Source organism: Antedon bifida, chromosome 3 (genome assembly GCF_963402885.1).
Source record: "Antedon bifida chromosome 3, ecAntBifi1.1, whole genome shotgun sequence".
Classification (NCBI taxonomy): domain Eukaryota; kingdom Metazoa; phylum Echinodermata; class Crinoidea; order Comatulida; family Antedonidae; genus Antedon; species Antedon bifida.
The window spans coordinates 5,452,586-5,469,799 of NC_136228.1; the positions used below are offsets into that span (position 1 = coordinate 5,452,586).

Consider the following 17,214-nt stretch of genomic DNA (forward strand, 5'->3'; position numbering starts at 1 on the left):
CTTACTTAAGGTAGTTTGATCAGTCGATGGTATTTCAGTTATATCGGTTGCAACAACATTAGTTCCTATTACGGTGAGAAATAAATTATTTTAAATATGTCTAATCTGAACAAGTTTTATTTGTAACTGCAGTTGTATTAGTAGATTCTAAGTTCTACTTGTTTACTTACTTAAGGTAGTTTGATCAGTCGATGGTATTTCAGTTATATCGGTTGCAACAACATTAGTTCCTATTACAGTGAGAAATAAATTATTTGAAATATGTATAATCTGAACAAGTTTATTTTTAACTGGAGCTGTATTATAGTAGATGTTATATTCTAAGTTCTACCTGGTTACTTACTTAAAGTAGTTTGATCAGTCGCTATTTCAGTTATATCAGTTGCAACGACATTAGTTCCTATTACGGTGAGAAATAAATTATTTTAAATATGTCTAATCTGAACAAGTTTTATTTGTAACTGCAGTTGTATTAGTAGATTCTGAGTTCTACCTGTTTACTTACTTAAGGTAGTTTGATCAGTCGATGGTATTTCAGTTATATCGGTTGCAACGACATTAGTTCCTATTACGGTGAGAAATAAATTATTTGAAACATGTCTAATCTGAACAGCTTTATTTTTAACTGCAGTTGTATTACAGTAGATGTTATATTCTAAGTTCTACCTGGTTACTTACTTAAAGTAGTTTGATCAGTCTCTATTTCAGTTATATCGGTTGCAACGACATTAGTTCCTATTACGGTGAGAAATAAATTATTTTAAATATGTCTAATCTGAACAAGTCTTATTTTTAACTGCAGTTGAATTAGTAGATGTTAGATTCGAAGTTCTACCTGTTTACTTACTTAAGGTAGTTTGATCAGTCGATGGTATTTCAGTTATATCGGTTGCAACGACATTAGTTCCTATTATGGTGAGAAATAAATTATTTGAAATATGTCTAATCTGAACAAGTTTTATTTTTAACTGCAGTTGTATTAGTAGATGTTAGATTCTAAGTTCTATCTGTTTACTTACTAAAGGTAGTTTGATCAGTCGATGGTATTTCAGTTATATCGGTTGCAACGACATTAGTTCCTATTACGGTGAGAAATAAATTATTTTAAATATGTCTAATCTGAACAAGTCTTATTTTTAACTGCAGTTGAATTAGTAGATGTTAGATTCTAAGTTCTACCTGTTTACTTACTTAAAGTAGTTTGATCAGTCGCTATTTCAGTTATATCGGTTGCAACGACATTAGTTCCTATTACAGTGAGAAATAAATTATTGTAAATATGTCTAATCTGAACATTATTTTAAACTGCAGTTGTATTAGTAGATGTTAGATTCTAAGTTCTACCTGTTTACTTACTTAAGGTAGTTTGATCAGTCGATGGTATTTCAGTTATATCGGTTGCAACGACATTAGTTCCTATTATGGTGAGAAATAAATTATTTGAAATATGTCTATCCGAACAAGCTTTATTTTTAACTGCAGATGATTAACTTAACTAGTTTTATTTTTAACTGCAGTTGTATTAGTAGATGTTAGATTCTAAGTTCTACCTGTTTACTTACTTAAAGTAGTTTGATCAGTCGCTATTTCAGTTATATCGGTAAAAATAATGTCTGTAGTTCCTATTGGTAGAAATAAAATCACTTAAATAAGTGTCTAAATCCGGGTTTTAGCAAAACTCATTATGTATTTAAAACATTTTTAAAGGCTAAATAAACAAGATTTAACAGGAATCAACAGACCATTTGCATTTCTAACTGCATTTTTCCAGGTAGATTCCAATAGAAGCACTTAAAACATACACATATATTACATACATACATATTATAAAGACTTTTATTTTAACTTCATGTAATTTTCACACTTTTCAGTAGATTTGTAACATCTTAATCCTTGCCATTTATATATATATTTTTACTTATGGATATGCTTCTTCAAAAAGGCTATATAGTTAAAGAAATATAATATTTTTATCAAACCAATACCTGTAACTTGTGGAGTGGTTGTTGGGCCTGAAAATAATAGAATTATCAATTTTAACAATGAAAAGTATTCATAAACAAATGAGATTACCATATTACCACTATACATACATTAATGTGTAAACAAAGGAAGCAGTGGATATAAATGGATGTACATGATTAAATGCTGTGTGTACAGGACTAAAGCTGCTTTCACAACAAGCACAAATTCGGTTATCCGAACGAGGTAATTCATGCTCACTGTTGATTGGTCAAAAGAACAAAATTGTACGATTTTAGCAAACAATTGGCTTCTTGATCAATCACACCGAATTCGGAGTCTGAATCAGGTACACATTAAAATTGTACAAATTTGGTGTTAACGATCCTATGCTTTGCCACTGAACCCATTTTTCAAAATATTTTTCTCAGGGCACTGGACCGAATCCGGGCATGATGTGAAATTAGCTTAAGAGGCTGCTGTTTATGCACACAAGTCAAGAATTTTCCATGTAATCTGCTGACTATAAAACCATTCTAGTCCATTGTTTCTACTTTACAATGTACAATCCTTTTTAGGTAACAGTCCAAATGAAACAAAACAAAATAATAGAAACACACTATATAGTGTACTGGCATGGTCTGATGAAGAAAAAAAACACCTCAAATTGACAGAATTTTTGTTAATTCAATTGTTACTACTGTTACTTTCCCAAAATGTACTAGGAATGATCAACTAGTGTTGATGTCACCAATTAGTCCACAAAGAATATCATGAAGAAAAGAAAAAACACCAAACTCACCCCCAATATCAATCATGACAGTGCAATTTTCAGTATTTCCTGAATCATCTGTTACTATATATGGTATATAATGGACTCCTACTGATAGGTACGCTGATCTATTAGGACTAAACCATGGATCATCTCTACAATTGTCTGAAAACATAGTAGCATCCCACTCAACGTAGTGTAAAGAGTCAGTATCGTTAACCGTCACAAAAATTGGTCCATCACAAACTGCCGTTGGAGGAGTTACATCTGTTAAAAAAAATATTCTTGTAAAAGTCTTATAGTAATGAAGTGTGAACCTTGATCTGGTGCACATTAGGGTGTTACTGTTCAGATACTCTTACTAATTATTAGCATTGTAAATGTTTTCACTTGCTAAATTTTAAACCACATCTTTGTTTTCTAAAAATGTTATGTGAATTTTTAGCAATGATTTCAAGTCATGTATTTATATATATATATATGACATGTATGTATTCATGAATGGTTTAAAGTAAAGCATTATATACAGATAGTTAATATAAAACCAGAAAAAGCATTTTTGGAAGATATATAGGAATTTATTTGTTCTTTCTTAATGGTCATGTGACCATGAGTCTCGTTCATACAAAAAAGAACCAGCTTAGTTTTAAGAAGTGCATATGGAAAGTACAATTTTATTTTCTAATAGCTACTTTAAAAACTAAGTATATACTAACCTACAACTTCAATAATAAATGAACAGTTGGATGCCAAGCCTGACGTATCATTGGTAATACAAGTAATAGTCGTTAAACCTAATGGTACCTCCAAACCAGTGTTTACACTGCAAGTTGGCAGTAAATCTAATAACACATTATCCGAGGCCTCAATAGTGTACCTGGGGTATCCTTTACATTCGGAATCTGCTTCTACTGTGATAGTATTAGGACAAGAAATGTTTGGCGGTGAACAATCTGAAAAAAAACAAAATAAAATAAATTTATAACTATTGTGAACAAACATCAAGAATACAGAAGAATTATTTTGGAAATTCTGCATAAATGGTGCAGTCATGTAGCCAAGTTTTAATTCTTCACGTTAATCAATAGGAAATAGACTTTTAAATCAATCTAATGTTAAGAAAAGGTTTTTTTGATGAAATAATTATGTTCTTTGGACCCTACAGACCACAACTATCAACGTTAGGACGCTTTTGGACACCAGGAAGTAACCTTTCCTTTTCCTGTAATTGGACAAGTGAATGCAATTTAAGCTAGCCCAATAATTAAAATATGAATACATACCCATAACTATGACATTAAATGAACAGTTTTCACTGTTACCAGAACCATCTACTGCAGAGTATGTAATAGGATGTGTGCCTACTTCCAAAAATTGATAACTTGTATTAGGACTAATGGTGATGTTTGTACAGGACAAATCAGTAGCATTCGGCATACTCCAAGAAACCATTTTCCCATTGATATCAGGTTCAGAACATACTGACAGGTCTGATGGGCATTCTATGAGCGGAGGTGTTGTATCTAAGCAAAACACAAAACGTTATCAGGCTTGGAATATCACTATGCTAAAACTAACATGGACATAAACTGAAACTTTTAAACGAATGAGGCTATGATAAAAAGTACATTCATAACAATTTAAATATTTGATTTTTTAAAATATGTATTTTTGTTATACTGGGTGACCTATTTGGGATAAGACTGTTCTCATAGAATGCCAAGTAGAAGACCATGTTAAGCACACTAGTAGACAATCTCTTTTCAAGCAGTCTACCAAGTTCCTTATTGTGTACATGTGCAATGTATGTACATATGATCAACAGCTTTACATCCTATTTAAAGGATGAAACATATAGTCAGGGACAGCATGTTGTGTATTAACCTTAAAGTAAAAATCCAGTGTTTATATACAGTAGTAGTTAAAAACCAAACCGATATTTCATATCATATTAGTATACCAACCTATTACTGCTACTTCAAAGAGACAGTATCCTACACGACCACCATTATCAGTGGCTGAGCAGTTAACTACGTCTGTTTCTCCTAGACTAAACTTCACTCCACTCTCATAAGAACATTCATGGTCCAGAGTATTGCCATCTGTGTCTGTTGCAGTGACATTGTAATAAAGAGTAGCATTACAATCTTCATCAGCAGCCGCCTCCAATTCTACATCATCAGGACATTTAACAGTAGGATACGAACAATCTAAAAAAAACCATTAAATGGAAATAAATAGAAGTTTGCTAAATTATTAGAAGTAGATACTCCACAAAATACCATGTGTATATTTGCGAATTAACTAAGGTTGAAAAACTTTCCTGAATAGATGACTGGGCTAGAATGACTAGGTACAGAGCCTTAAATAGACTTTGTTGCCAGATGTTTTGCTATTTATAAAGTTGTTTGACATTGTAAAAAAAGCTAATCACATACTAGACACATAGACAGTGAATGTGCAATTATCTTGATTGCCTGCACTGTCCACAGCTGTACAACCCACAGAAGTTGTACCAACGTCAAATGCTTCTCCAGATGTGTAGTCACATTCAACCTCAATTGAGTCTGGGTCATTGTCCTCAACAATAAGGTCTGACCAAGTGTAAACAGCAGTACATTGAGGGCCAGCGACCAACTCAACTGAATCGGGACAAGTGATTACAGGATCTTCACAATCTGTAAAAATATATTATGAGTTGTCAAAATGGATTTGATATACTTGACATACAAATTTCTAACAGAATACACATATAAAAGATGACTGCATGAAATTATCTTAAAACATTGATAAAGAATACTGAATGAAAAAAATGGAAAATATTTACCATTAACAATAACATTGAATTCACAAATCTGCAAGTTGTTATTGCAATCTGCAGATTCAATTGTAACTAATGTCGTTCCAATATCAAAAATGCTTCCGTTTTGGTTACTTGAGATTGCATTAATATTATCACAGCAATTGTCTGTTGGATTTTCGAAGTTCCAAATGACAGTAGCATTGGCTCGTCCATCATCATTGCATCCTTCAACTACCGAAGGACAAGTCAGTACTGGACCTGTTGAATCTGACAAATCAGAATATGAAAACGATTTAGTAAAATTTGAAGATGCTGTGATGTATTTAATTGAAGTGGACACTTTGAATGTAAAAATAAAATATAAGAATATGAACATGTGATGTTGATAGCAGCATGCAACTTGAAAAGTGAGGGGGTGGGTAGAAAAATATAAAACAGATTTAACCAAAGTTTATTGAAATTAGGCATGGTGGAAGGCATTACAATAAGTTTAAGACCGGGTGGAATACTTTGAAATGAGATGTTATTCCGACCTACAACAAAACAACCCAACAAAATTACATTACATTATTCCAAAATGCATAACATCATTTACAAATTCATGGCTATGCATTCATGGAGGTGTTCCATGCTCTATTTGCATTGTGTATGTTATATGTAGCAATGTTGTCAAGACATAAAGTTTGATAATATAGTTCTACATTCGGCAAGCAATATAGTAAATATTTATGATTAATTGGAAGCAGTGGATCTGGCACTTTAATATTGATATTATACCTGTTACAACAACGTTAAATTCACAGGTGCCATTGTTGCCAGCAGAGTCCTGAGCCCGGCATTCTATATTGTAATCTCCAGTTGTAACAATAGTACCATTGTCAAAATCACACTCAACAGTTAAATTATCTCCAGAATTATCATACACATCAATTGGATCCCATGTGATAGAAGCTTCACAAAATTCATCAGCAGTTAGGTTAAAATTATCAGGACATGTCAACTGTGGAGCATCACAATCTGAAATAATAATTTATATTTCTGTAATGTTTAGCAATAAGTGGAACACATGTTGTCTCGACATATACAAACACCAGAAAATGTATTGTTTGAGTTAAAATCCTAATTATTAAAAAAATTCCATGTTAATAGTAGGGTGCCATTGGTATATTATGGTGAGAGGAAACCTTTAAAGTGGAATTTTGTAAGAAGAAAGTCTTGTGGAATACGTATATTTCAATTGAATTCTGCTTAAATTATGAAAATCCCAGTTACTGGCATCTGTTTAATACAATTAAACTATTATTCAGAAATCCCCCACATAAAGAAAATTCCAAAACGGAAAACTTTTAAACAACCCTCCTATTTGGCAAGGATTTGTAAGTCTCCATGTAGATATTAACGTAGTAAAATTATCCTTATTTCAAATAAAAAACATAAGAATGTAACAAACATCCCAGGTCACAGCTTAGAGGACCAAGCATATGCAGGGTAGAACAAGACAACAAATACAAAACACTTAAACTAAGAAGGTAACAAAAAAGAAAACAGAAGTAAAGTGAAATACAGTATAGATTCTTTTGTGAATAGACAGATTTCATGTTTTTTTGTATTTGGTACATGTACATGTGGCTGTACATAGGCTATGTGTTTACCTTCAATGTAAACTAAAGTTGTACATATTATTGTGTTTCCATTGCAGTCTTCAATAAGTATTGTCGCATTTGTGGTTCCAATATCAAATTGGCTGATTGTTTCTTCCATAGACATTGATATACTTTGAGGACAACAGTTGTCTGTGATACTGTCAAAGAACGTCAAGTTGGTAGCATAAGGAAGGCCGTAGTCATTACACTTGTTCACCATTGTTGGGCACGTGAATACTGGTGCTGTTGTATCTAGAAGTTTTAAAATAGTTTAAAAAAAATAAATTTTGCATAGCGTAATACATACAAAACAGAACATTTTGCAGAGATACCTCACCAAATAGGATATAGTAGATGCCTAAAGGTATATAAAAATACAACCAATTAATAATCTTTAGAATGCTTAAAAGTTTATCAAACACAAGCCAGAAATGCATTTCTTATTATATTATTGAATCATCATAGTTTACCAAAGTAATTAAAACAGAAGAACATAACATAACAATTTGGTAGAGCATTACTGTTTTATTAAAATACATATTGCAAATATAATCATAAGTAGTCAAACAGTTGTCAGACTGCAATAAAACAACTTTCACATTGATTGTTGTAAAATCACAGTATACTCCATATCAAGAATTTGCACCAACATGTAGCACTAATCCACACACTATTTAGGACAGGTTTGAAACTTGAACAATAACTACCTGTAACTACAACGTTAAATTCACAGGTGCCATTGTTGCCAGCAGAGTCCTGAGCCCGGCATTCTATATTGTAATCTCCAGTTGTAACAATAGTACCATTGTCATAATTACACTCAACAGTTAGAATATCTCCAGAATTATCATACACATCAATTGGATCCCATGTGATAGAAGCCTCACAATATTCATCAGCAGTTAGGTTAAAATTATCAGGGCATGTCAACTGTGGAGCATCACAATCTGAAATGTACATCAAAATATAAATGCATGAATGTGTTCAAAAGTTAGGTAGCACCTTCATGCATCCAATAGTTTTAATTGTTGGTAAACAAGAGTAAAGCTCTGTCTACACTATCCAATTTTATGTGACAAAAAATAGTGATGTGCAAATATATGGAAACGGTGACATCATATCACTACCATTGGGCACATCACACTTTTTTGTCAAACTAGTTTGATAGTGGAGCTTAATGATATTTTGATATTTCAAACAAACAGCATCACAGCCAATCACAAAGCAACACTCATCTGTTTAGGGCATATATAACATAAATGTTTGTGTATATAATGTCATACAATATTATAGGTAACTGGCTCAACAAAAGACACAGCCTCAGTCTAATACTGATGTAATATTGCAATGTTAATACATTCAGGTGGTACCTGATTTGTGTATCTTAATGTGTGCAGACTTTTTATGTAATAAATATATGCCTTTTTTAAAGATTTAACAATTTCAAAATATGACAATAAATAAAAAAAGCTTGCTTAAGGGACAAAATGCTCCTGGTTTAGCAATCCTAAGAGGCCCTCCACGCTGGTAGTTGCATTGGGGCTTCTCATGCTCTGGAATCATTTAAAATTTATGCCTCCTGGGTCTAGCTAGTGAGCGGTCATAGCTATTAGGCCACTGAGTCTTATCATAGATATATTTACTATAATATCTCTATGGTCTTACCTTCAACGTTAACAGAAGTTGAACATATTTCTACATTTCCATTACAGTCTTCAACAGTTATTGTAACATTTGTGGTTCCAATATCGAATTGGCTGATTGTTTCTTCCATAGACATTGATATACTTTGAGGACAACAGTTGTCTGTGATGTTTTCAAAGAAAGTCAAGTTGGTAGCATAAAGCAAGCCATAGTCATTACACTTGTTTATCATTGTTAGGCATGTGAATACTGGTGCTGTAGTATCTAGAAATTTTAAAAAAAGTACTGATTTCAGTATGATTATGACAAATCTGATGATGATTGACATGCTGTTTTATGCATCTCTGAATGTTAAAACAGAATTAAAAGTGTTTGCACATAATAATGTAATCTTACCAACAACAAAAAAACAATTCCAAAATCATAACAATTAAACAATTGTCTACAACTATAGAACTATAGAATACAAATTTTATAAAAAGGATATGATCATCTTGATGATCATATAATTAATGATCCTCTTTTAACAATAAACATTACCTGCAACTACAACATTAAATTCACAGGTGCCATTGTTGCCAGTAGAGTCCTGAGCCCGGCATTCTATATTGTAATCTCCAGTTGTAACAATAGTACCATTGTCAAAATCACACTCAACAGTTAGAATATCTCCAGAATTATCATACACATCAATTGGATCCCATGTGATAGAAGCTTCACAATTTTCATCAGTAGTTAGGTTAAAGTTATCAGGACATGTCAACTGTGGAGCATCACAATCTGAAATAACAATTAGTAATTGAAATTAAACATTTATTCATGGCAATGGTCTATGCTTCCTGTGTCTCTCTGTGTATTTACAAATCTTTATTTTCTTACATTCCATATTGATAACTGAGTGTCCAACATGGCACAAGTGAAGTACAATATCAATATAAAAACAAACTAAGACAATATTTCACTAACTTTGAAAAGTCAAAAACAAATTTTGAGAATAAGTTTCAATTGATAATAAACAGAAGAAGCTGCGGCACTGTAAAAAAATTCCTTAAATCTTTTATTCCATATTCAATCAGCCTTTTAACCAACTCAGTTAATTCATTGTTCATCAGAGAAATTTTGTTGCTTTGTTGTATAGTTTAAATTTTATTATCTTTTTCTGTATTTACTAACCTTTAACTAATTTTTTTAGAAATTGTATGTCAACATGAATTTCCTTTTGGACAAATAAATGAACTATGATCTACAGTATTAGAATGTTGGCGTTAGTAAGAGGACATTCACGTAATTCATGAAAGTCGGTTGCACTACACCGCATTTACAAAGATATGCGTGGGTGTTGGAGCATACAAAAAACAGAGAGTTTAATTCTGGTATACATCTATCTATCTCTATATTATGTCAAAGAACGTGAAAGCTATAAACACTATTCCTTCATCAAGTTCATTTGGGAAAAATGGATGCAATTTAAAGGTAGCTCAATGTTTGAAATATGAATACATACCTGTAACTATGACATTAAATGAACAGTTTGCACTGTTGGTGTAGAGACAATGGATGCAATTTAAGGTAGCATAATGATTGAAATATGATATAATATAAAATGAAATGTAATACATACCCATAACTATGACATTAAATGAACAGTTTTCACTGTTACCAGAACCATCTACTGCAGAGTATGTAATAGGATGTGTGCCTACTTCCAAAAATTGATAACTTGTATTAGGACTAATGGTGATGTTTGTACAGGACAAATCAGTAGCATTCGGCATACTCCAAGAAACCATTTTCCCATTGATATCAGGTTCAGAACATACTGACAGGTCTAATGGGCATTCTATGACCGGAGACATGGTATCTAAAATAAAAACAAAAACAATTCTAAATACACAAAACTAAATATCAATTATAATTGACAATTGTCATGTGTATACAGCCATGGAAAATATACAGTAAAAGTTAAAAACTTCTATTTCATGAAGCATATAAGAACCACATACAGCATTTAGATACTGTGCTGCATACTCATTTAATACACAGTTAATACATTGATATTTTAAATTCAGATGTGTACACCCACCTATTACTGCTACTTCAAAGAGACAGTATCCTACACGACCACCATTATCAGTGGCTGAGCAGTTAACTACGTCTGTTTCTCCTAGACTAAACTTCACTCCACTCTCATAAGAACATTCATGGTCCAGAGTATTGCCATCTGTGTCTGTTGCAGTGACATTGTAATAAAGAGTAGCATTACAATCTTCATCAGCCTCCAATTCTACATCATCTGGACATTTAACAGCAGGATACGAACAATCTAAGAATAAGTGGAAATAAATACAAAAAATTTAAAACCCTGCAAGATAGGCACCACTGGGAGATATGGCTTATGCCTGTGTATCGTTTCATGATAAGTACAAATTCTAATTCCCATATGGAAAGACTTGGTGCACTGTCTCTTATCTGCTACACCCCTACAATCCTCTAGGTCATGGGACAACTAGAGCTATACTGCATGTATATTTGTGAATTAATTATAGGTTGCAGAACTTTCCATAATAGATCACTGGGCTAGAATTACTAGGTACAGAGACTTAGACTTTGTTGTCATATGTTTTAGTTGTTTGAACTTGTAAAAAAAAAGGTAATCACATACTAGACACATAGACAGTGAATGTGCAATTATCTTGATTGCCTGCACTGTCCACAGCTGTACAACCCACAGAAGTTGTACCAACATCAAATTCTTCTCCAGATGTGTAGTCACATTCAACCTCAATTGAGTCTGGGTCATTGTCCTCAACAATAAGGTCTGACCAAGTGTAAACAGCAGTACATTGAGGGCCAGCGACCAACTCAACTGAATTGGGACAAGTGATTACAGGATCTTCACAATCTGTAAAAATATATTATGAGTTGTCAAAATAGATTTGATAAAGTGTCTCTCTTATCGAAAGTCTCCTATCTGCATGCTCAACTGTGCGTGTCATTTATTATTTTGTGTCGTAATGTAAAGTTGTCTATCAGCATGATCGACCATGCTCCTACAAGTTGTGCCAATAACAACATAAAAAGGTGCACTGTCAACATTACCACAAAACAGAAAGTAATAGACACTCGGTTGACCATGCCGATAGCATTATGCTCTCCTATCATATCTCTCCCAAAACACAATGTTGACCATGCCGATAGCATCACTCCATATTTCTCCAAAACACACCATACAAGTTGACTGCATGGTTCACATTGTTATATATAAGATATCTTAATTTATAAAGAGGATTTCAATAAATTGGTTTCTGTACAGTATGGAAAATATAGAAAACAAAAGTGAGAGTTACCATTAACAATAACATTGAATTCACAAATCTGTAAGTTATTATTGCAATCTGCAGCTTCAATTGTAACTGATGTAGTTCCAATATCAAAAATGCTTCCGTTTTGGTTACTTGAGACTGCATTAATATTATCACAGCAATTGTCTGTTGGATTTTCAAAGTTCCAAATGACAGTAGCATTGGCTCGTCCATCGTCATTGCATCCTTCAACTACCGAAGGACAAGTCAGTACTGGACCTGTTGCATCTGAAAAATCAGAACCATTTATTTAGATGTTAATAATATTATTTATTCCACGAGTGAGAATAGGTGAAGCTCAAACAATTGCCAAGCACATTTTGCAAACATAAATTAATTAATAATAGGATAACAATCATGATTTGTAACACCTAAGAAAATACCTACCATATACATGGAAATTAAAAGAACAGTTGGCTGTATTTCCTGATGAGTCTGAAGCTGTACAATTCACTGTATAGTTGCCATCGGGGAAATCCCCAGGCATCAAGTCACACTCAACTGGAACACTTCCATCACTGTTGTCTGTTGCTGTTACGTCCCATTCAACATATGCTGTGCAATTATCATCTACTTCAAATGGTCCAAGATTATCAGGACAATTTAATACAGGAGCATCACAATCTATAAGATAATTGTATGTGCTGAATTCCATTGTACTTGAAACAATGAAATACAAAAAACAAGAGTGAGGGATGACAGTTAGAGACACAAAACACAGGTATGTTGTGTCTCTTATCATCTCAGGCTACATAAATAAAACATTTTAAAAACTATAAATTGTAAGAATTAACCTACTTTAATATGTTTAATTAATCCAATTCTGTTCATACCACGAAACCCAGACTTACCTTCCAAAAATACTGTAAATGAACATTGCGCTTCCACCATACTGCAGTCTGTTGCAGTATAGACAACTTCATGAAATACACCAACATCAAGTGCTGTGCCATTATCAATGTTACTAGATATAGAGATGTCATCACAGCAGTTATCTGTAACTATGGGTGAATCCCAACTTGCTAGGTCTGTAGATGTCCCAGATTGTGAGCACATAGATACATTTGATGGGCATGTAATCTCCGGTGCAATAGTATCTATAAATAAAGAACATTAAAACAACATACATATAAACACATTCATAAACAAAACATTTTCAGATTTGGAATAGACAATATGGAAGGGTGCAATGGAACAAACCGGGCTCAATGTTGCTTAACTTCGGTGATCTGATGAGGACCGGTGTTTCAACGTAATAAGGCTGTATAATGGTGGGTCTATTGATGGCAACAAATAAGTGAATTATGACAACCTGATGGACAGTAAAGGTAATAATAGAGTAACAAAATACATACCATTTACATAGAAATTGAAAGAACATGTTGTAGGATTTCCATCCGAATCTGATGCTGAACAAGAAACTGTATAGTTGCCATCAGAGAAATTCCCAGGCATCAAGTCACAAACAACTGGAACACTTCCATCACTGTTGTCTGTTGCTGTTACGTTCCATTCAACATATGCTGTGCAATTATCATCTACTTCAAATGGTCCAAGATTATCAGGACAGTTTATTTCAGGAGCATCACAATCTATAAAATAGTTATATGTGTTATTATTACAATTATTTAAAAATAATGTACAAAATAATTCAAATATTATATAATATAAAGACTACCACACATAGTCTATTCCAAATCTAAAAATAATGTGTTTTTTTTCACTCAAGCTCCTGTGAATACTGTTACGGCGAGCTCTCATATGGGAGCTTCACAGTGATGGAGAATGGAGCAGTTTAAATGGCTCCTCGATATTTTATGAATCAATTTTGTGTGTAAAGCAAATTGTACTAGGTGCTAAATAAGACTACCATTATTATATTTATCGAACCAAAACCTGAATTTTACCTTCCAAAAACACTGTAAATGAACATTGTACTTCCACCATATTACAGTCTGTTGCAGTATAGATAACTTCATGAAATACACCAACATCAAGTGCTGTACCATTATCAATGTTACTAGATAAAGTGATGTCATCACAGCAGTTATCTGTAACTATGGGTGAATCCCAATATGCTAGGTCTGTAGATGTCCCAGATTGTGAGCACATAGATACATTTGATGGGCATCTAATCTCCGGTTCAATAGAATCTATAAATAAGGAACGCAAGGGTGTTAAAAATACTTATCTACCAATCACTCTATGCCATCACAAAGGTGTAACTGAGTCATTTTATAAATGGATTCATCAAGCAATACCTACCATACACATCAACATTAAAAGAACAGTTGGCTGTATTTCCTGATGAGTCTGAAGCTGTACAATTCACTGTATAGTTGCCATCGGGAAAATACCCAGGCATCAAGTCACAAACAACTGGAACACTTCCATCACTGTTGTCTGTTGCTGTTACGTCCCATTCAACATATGCTGTGCAATTATCATCTAATTCAAATGGTCCAAGATCACCAGGACAATTTAAGACAGGACCTTCGGAATCTATAACAATAAAATCAAGTGTAATGCTATTAAAGGCTGTATAATAAATTTATTATGTGATTTGATTTATTTTGATACCATACATATAGAACAAACACCTGAGAAAAGAAAAGATAAAAGACAAAAAATGCTATCATTTGTAATGGTAATAGCTCCCTAGATCCCCAAAAGGATTTACATCCTGAGTGGTCCCCTCAAACAAAATTAACATGGCACAATTGATAATAAATGTCAACCTAACTAGGAATTTTCAAACTTCAAAATTTGACAAATCTGCAACTTTTTTAAATAAGTATAGTTAATCTACTTTAATACAATGTGTAAAAGTGTGCTAATTAGGACTGGTATAACTAGAAATTTATTTTAAAGTAATGCCAGTTTTATTTATGTATAACTAGCGGCGATCATCGCATTTATACTTCTTTCGCCAAGTTGGATGCAAACCAATAATCTTACCTTTAACATCAATGTAAAATACACACTGGTCCTCATTTCCATTACAGTCCACTGCTGTGTATTCTACTACTGTAACTCCTATATTAAAACTAGTGCCATTTGTAACATTAGAAGATATGTCAATGTCATCTCCACAACAGTTATCAGTAGCAACTGCAGAATCCCAGGTTACAATTGCAGAATTGATTCCCATGTCAGTGTAAACCATGATGTCATCCGGACATGTTACATTCGGAGAAGTTTCATCTAAAAACAAAAAATAGATTGTAATAATTTAACCCAAAGCCATATTGTGAATAAAAATAAAATGAAGACATCTGTCATCCTTCGAAACGGTGATCTTTTAATAGAATTGCCAACACTGACAACTCTGAATGTGTTGTAAATCTGTTAATGTACTAGTAAATATATAGCCTCAATAGTTTTACTAGGTCTAGGCCTAAGTAAATGTATAGCCTCAATAGTTTTACTAGATCTAGGCCTAAGTAAATGTATAGCCTCAATAGTTTTAGTAGGTCTACCTACCTACTGTAAGTAATAGCCTCAATAGTTTTAGTACTCACCCAGGATAAAGAAATCAAATGAGCAGTTTCCTGTGTTTCCTGAAGAGTCTGTTGCATTACAGACTACTGTGTAGTTACCAAGGGGATACGCACCAGGTGCAAGGTCACAGGTCACATCAACATCACCATCATAATTATCTACTGCTGTAACCACCCATGTTGCTGAATCGGAGCAAGTGTCATCAGTGACAGACATAAAGTCATCAGGGCAAGTCAGGACAGGAGCTTCACAATCTAAATGTAAACAAGTAAAACAATATATATGTAGTTATAACATGAAGAATGTAATTTGTCAACAAAACATCATAAAGTTGGTGTCAGCCTATATTTAATTTTATTTGAAACGTAAAAATAATAAAGTTTGCCAACCTTGAATAAATACATTAAAATTACAAATAGCTAAGTTGAAATTGCAGTCAGTTAAAAAGTAGCGTACAACGTTGTTTCCCAATCCATAGAAAGGTTCTCCTGAACTAATATTTGATGAAGTAGTCCCGAGATCAGTACAGCAGTTGTCGGTGGCATTTGCTGGTTCCCATAATACAGTAGTTACATTGGAATCAGTACAAACGTCAATATCGTCAGGACATTGTAAATCAGCTGGCATGTTATCTAGGAAAACAAAGAGATCAATTATTCAGTATGTTGTAATGTAGTATTTCAGGCTAGTTATTTTACACAACCATATTGGCCCAGCTTTCATGCAACTAACTAAACACTTTAATAACACTTTAATACATGATATTAAGTTCTATATTGTGTTAAACTTATGATGAAACAATACATTTTCTCACAGCCTTCTATCGAATAACATAACATGATTGAATCACAGCCACTCTGGGCCATTGTGGTGCAAAATACTTTTTAAAGTTTATATTTTCATAGCCCAAATTTTTTAATTTGTGAATGCAATATATATATACCTGAATAAAATATTTAAAAAAAATAAAAAAGCAATTCTTGGGGGAGGCAACGATTAGAGGATTGTGGTTGTATCTCTTTTACATCCATCTAACTCCTAAATTGTTTTCACTATATTACTGTTTGGAAAACTTAAATGATGAAGAAGATAATCTATTTAATCTATCACTGGTTCATTTTCTTAAAGTTGCCTGGGAAAAAAGATTTGAGTTAAAAAAGAGCTAATTTGCATTTTTGCTTAATACTCAAGTTAAGAAAAGCCACTACATTGGTTTTGTATTACTATTGTATTTTTAAATACACTCAGCGATACATACATAGACATTAAAATGTCTATGTATGTATCGCTGAGTGTACATACATATATATATATATTTGTTTGGTTTATAATGTTTATTTGTATGTAGTTTAAGTTGACTGAACCACTAATGAGTGTGTTGCCACTGATCCAAAAGTGTTTGTCAATAAAGTTATTATTATTATTACTGGGTGGGTGTGCTCTCTTTAAATCTTGGTTCAAGGTGTTTTCAATATTCAATGATAACAAGGGTGTCAGCTTAAAATTGGAGCTAAAACTATTTTATCT

The 17,214-nt window shown here is 32.9% G+C and overlaps 1 protein-coding gene across 1 annotated transcript in view; it reads right to left on the reverse strand.

Moving 5' to 3' along the window:
- Nucleotides 1-17,214, reverse strand: part of LOC144838094 (uncharacterized) — a 63,049-nt gene that overhangs the window by 3,366 nt on the left and 42,469 nt on the right. Inside the window, exons 64-89 of the mRNA XM_078693453.1 lie at nt 16,077-16,319; nt 15,708-15,941; nt 15,145-15,390; nt 14,452-14,688; nt 14,094-14,339; nt 13,542-13,778; nt 13,038-13,283; nt 12,574-12,810; nt 12,172-12,414; nt 11,487-11,726; nt 10,908-11,147; nt 10,446-10,685; nt 9,365-9,604; nt 8,846-9,088; nt 7,888-8,127; nt 7,190-7,432; nt 6,315-6,554; nt 5,562-5,804; nt 5,173-5,412; nt 4,699-4,944; nt 4,018-4,257; nt 3,451-3,687; nt 2,765-3,001; nt 1,986-2,012; nt 1,563-1,622; nt 1,192-1,248 (exon numbers count right to left, since the gene is read on the reverse strand). Of these exons, the coding sequence (XP_078549579.1) occupies nt 1,192-1,248; nt 1,563-1,622; nt 1,986-2,012; nt 2,765-3,001; nt 3,451-3,687; nt 4,018-4,257; nt 4,699-4,944; nt 5,173-5,412; nt 5,562-5,804; nt 6,315-6,554; nt 7,190-7,432; nt 7,888-8,127; nt 8,846-9,088; nt 9,365-9,604; nt 10,446-10,685; nt 10,908-11,147; nt 11,487-11,726; nt 12,172-12,414; nt 12,574-12,810; nt 13,038-13,283; nt 13,542-13,778; nt 14,094-14,339; nt 14,452-14,688; nt 15,145-15,390; nt 15,708-15,941; nt 16,077-16,319 (5,682 nt within the window). The remainder of the gene's footprint in view (nt 1-1,191; nt 1,249-1,562; nt 1,623-1,985; nt 2,013-2,764; nt 3,002-3,450; nt 3,688-4,017; nt 4,258-4,698; nt 4,945-5,172; nt 5,413-5,561; nt 5,805-6,314; nt 6,555-7,189; nt 7,433-7,887; nt 8,128-8,845; nt 9,089-9,364; nt 9,605-10,445; nt 10,686-10,907; nt 11,148-11,486; nt 11,727-12,171; nt 12,415-12,573; nt 12,811-13,037; nt 13,284-13,541; nt 13,779-14,093; nt 14,340-14,451; nt 14,689-15,144; nt 15,391-15,707; nt 15,942-16,076; nt 16,320-17,214) is intronic.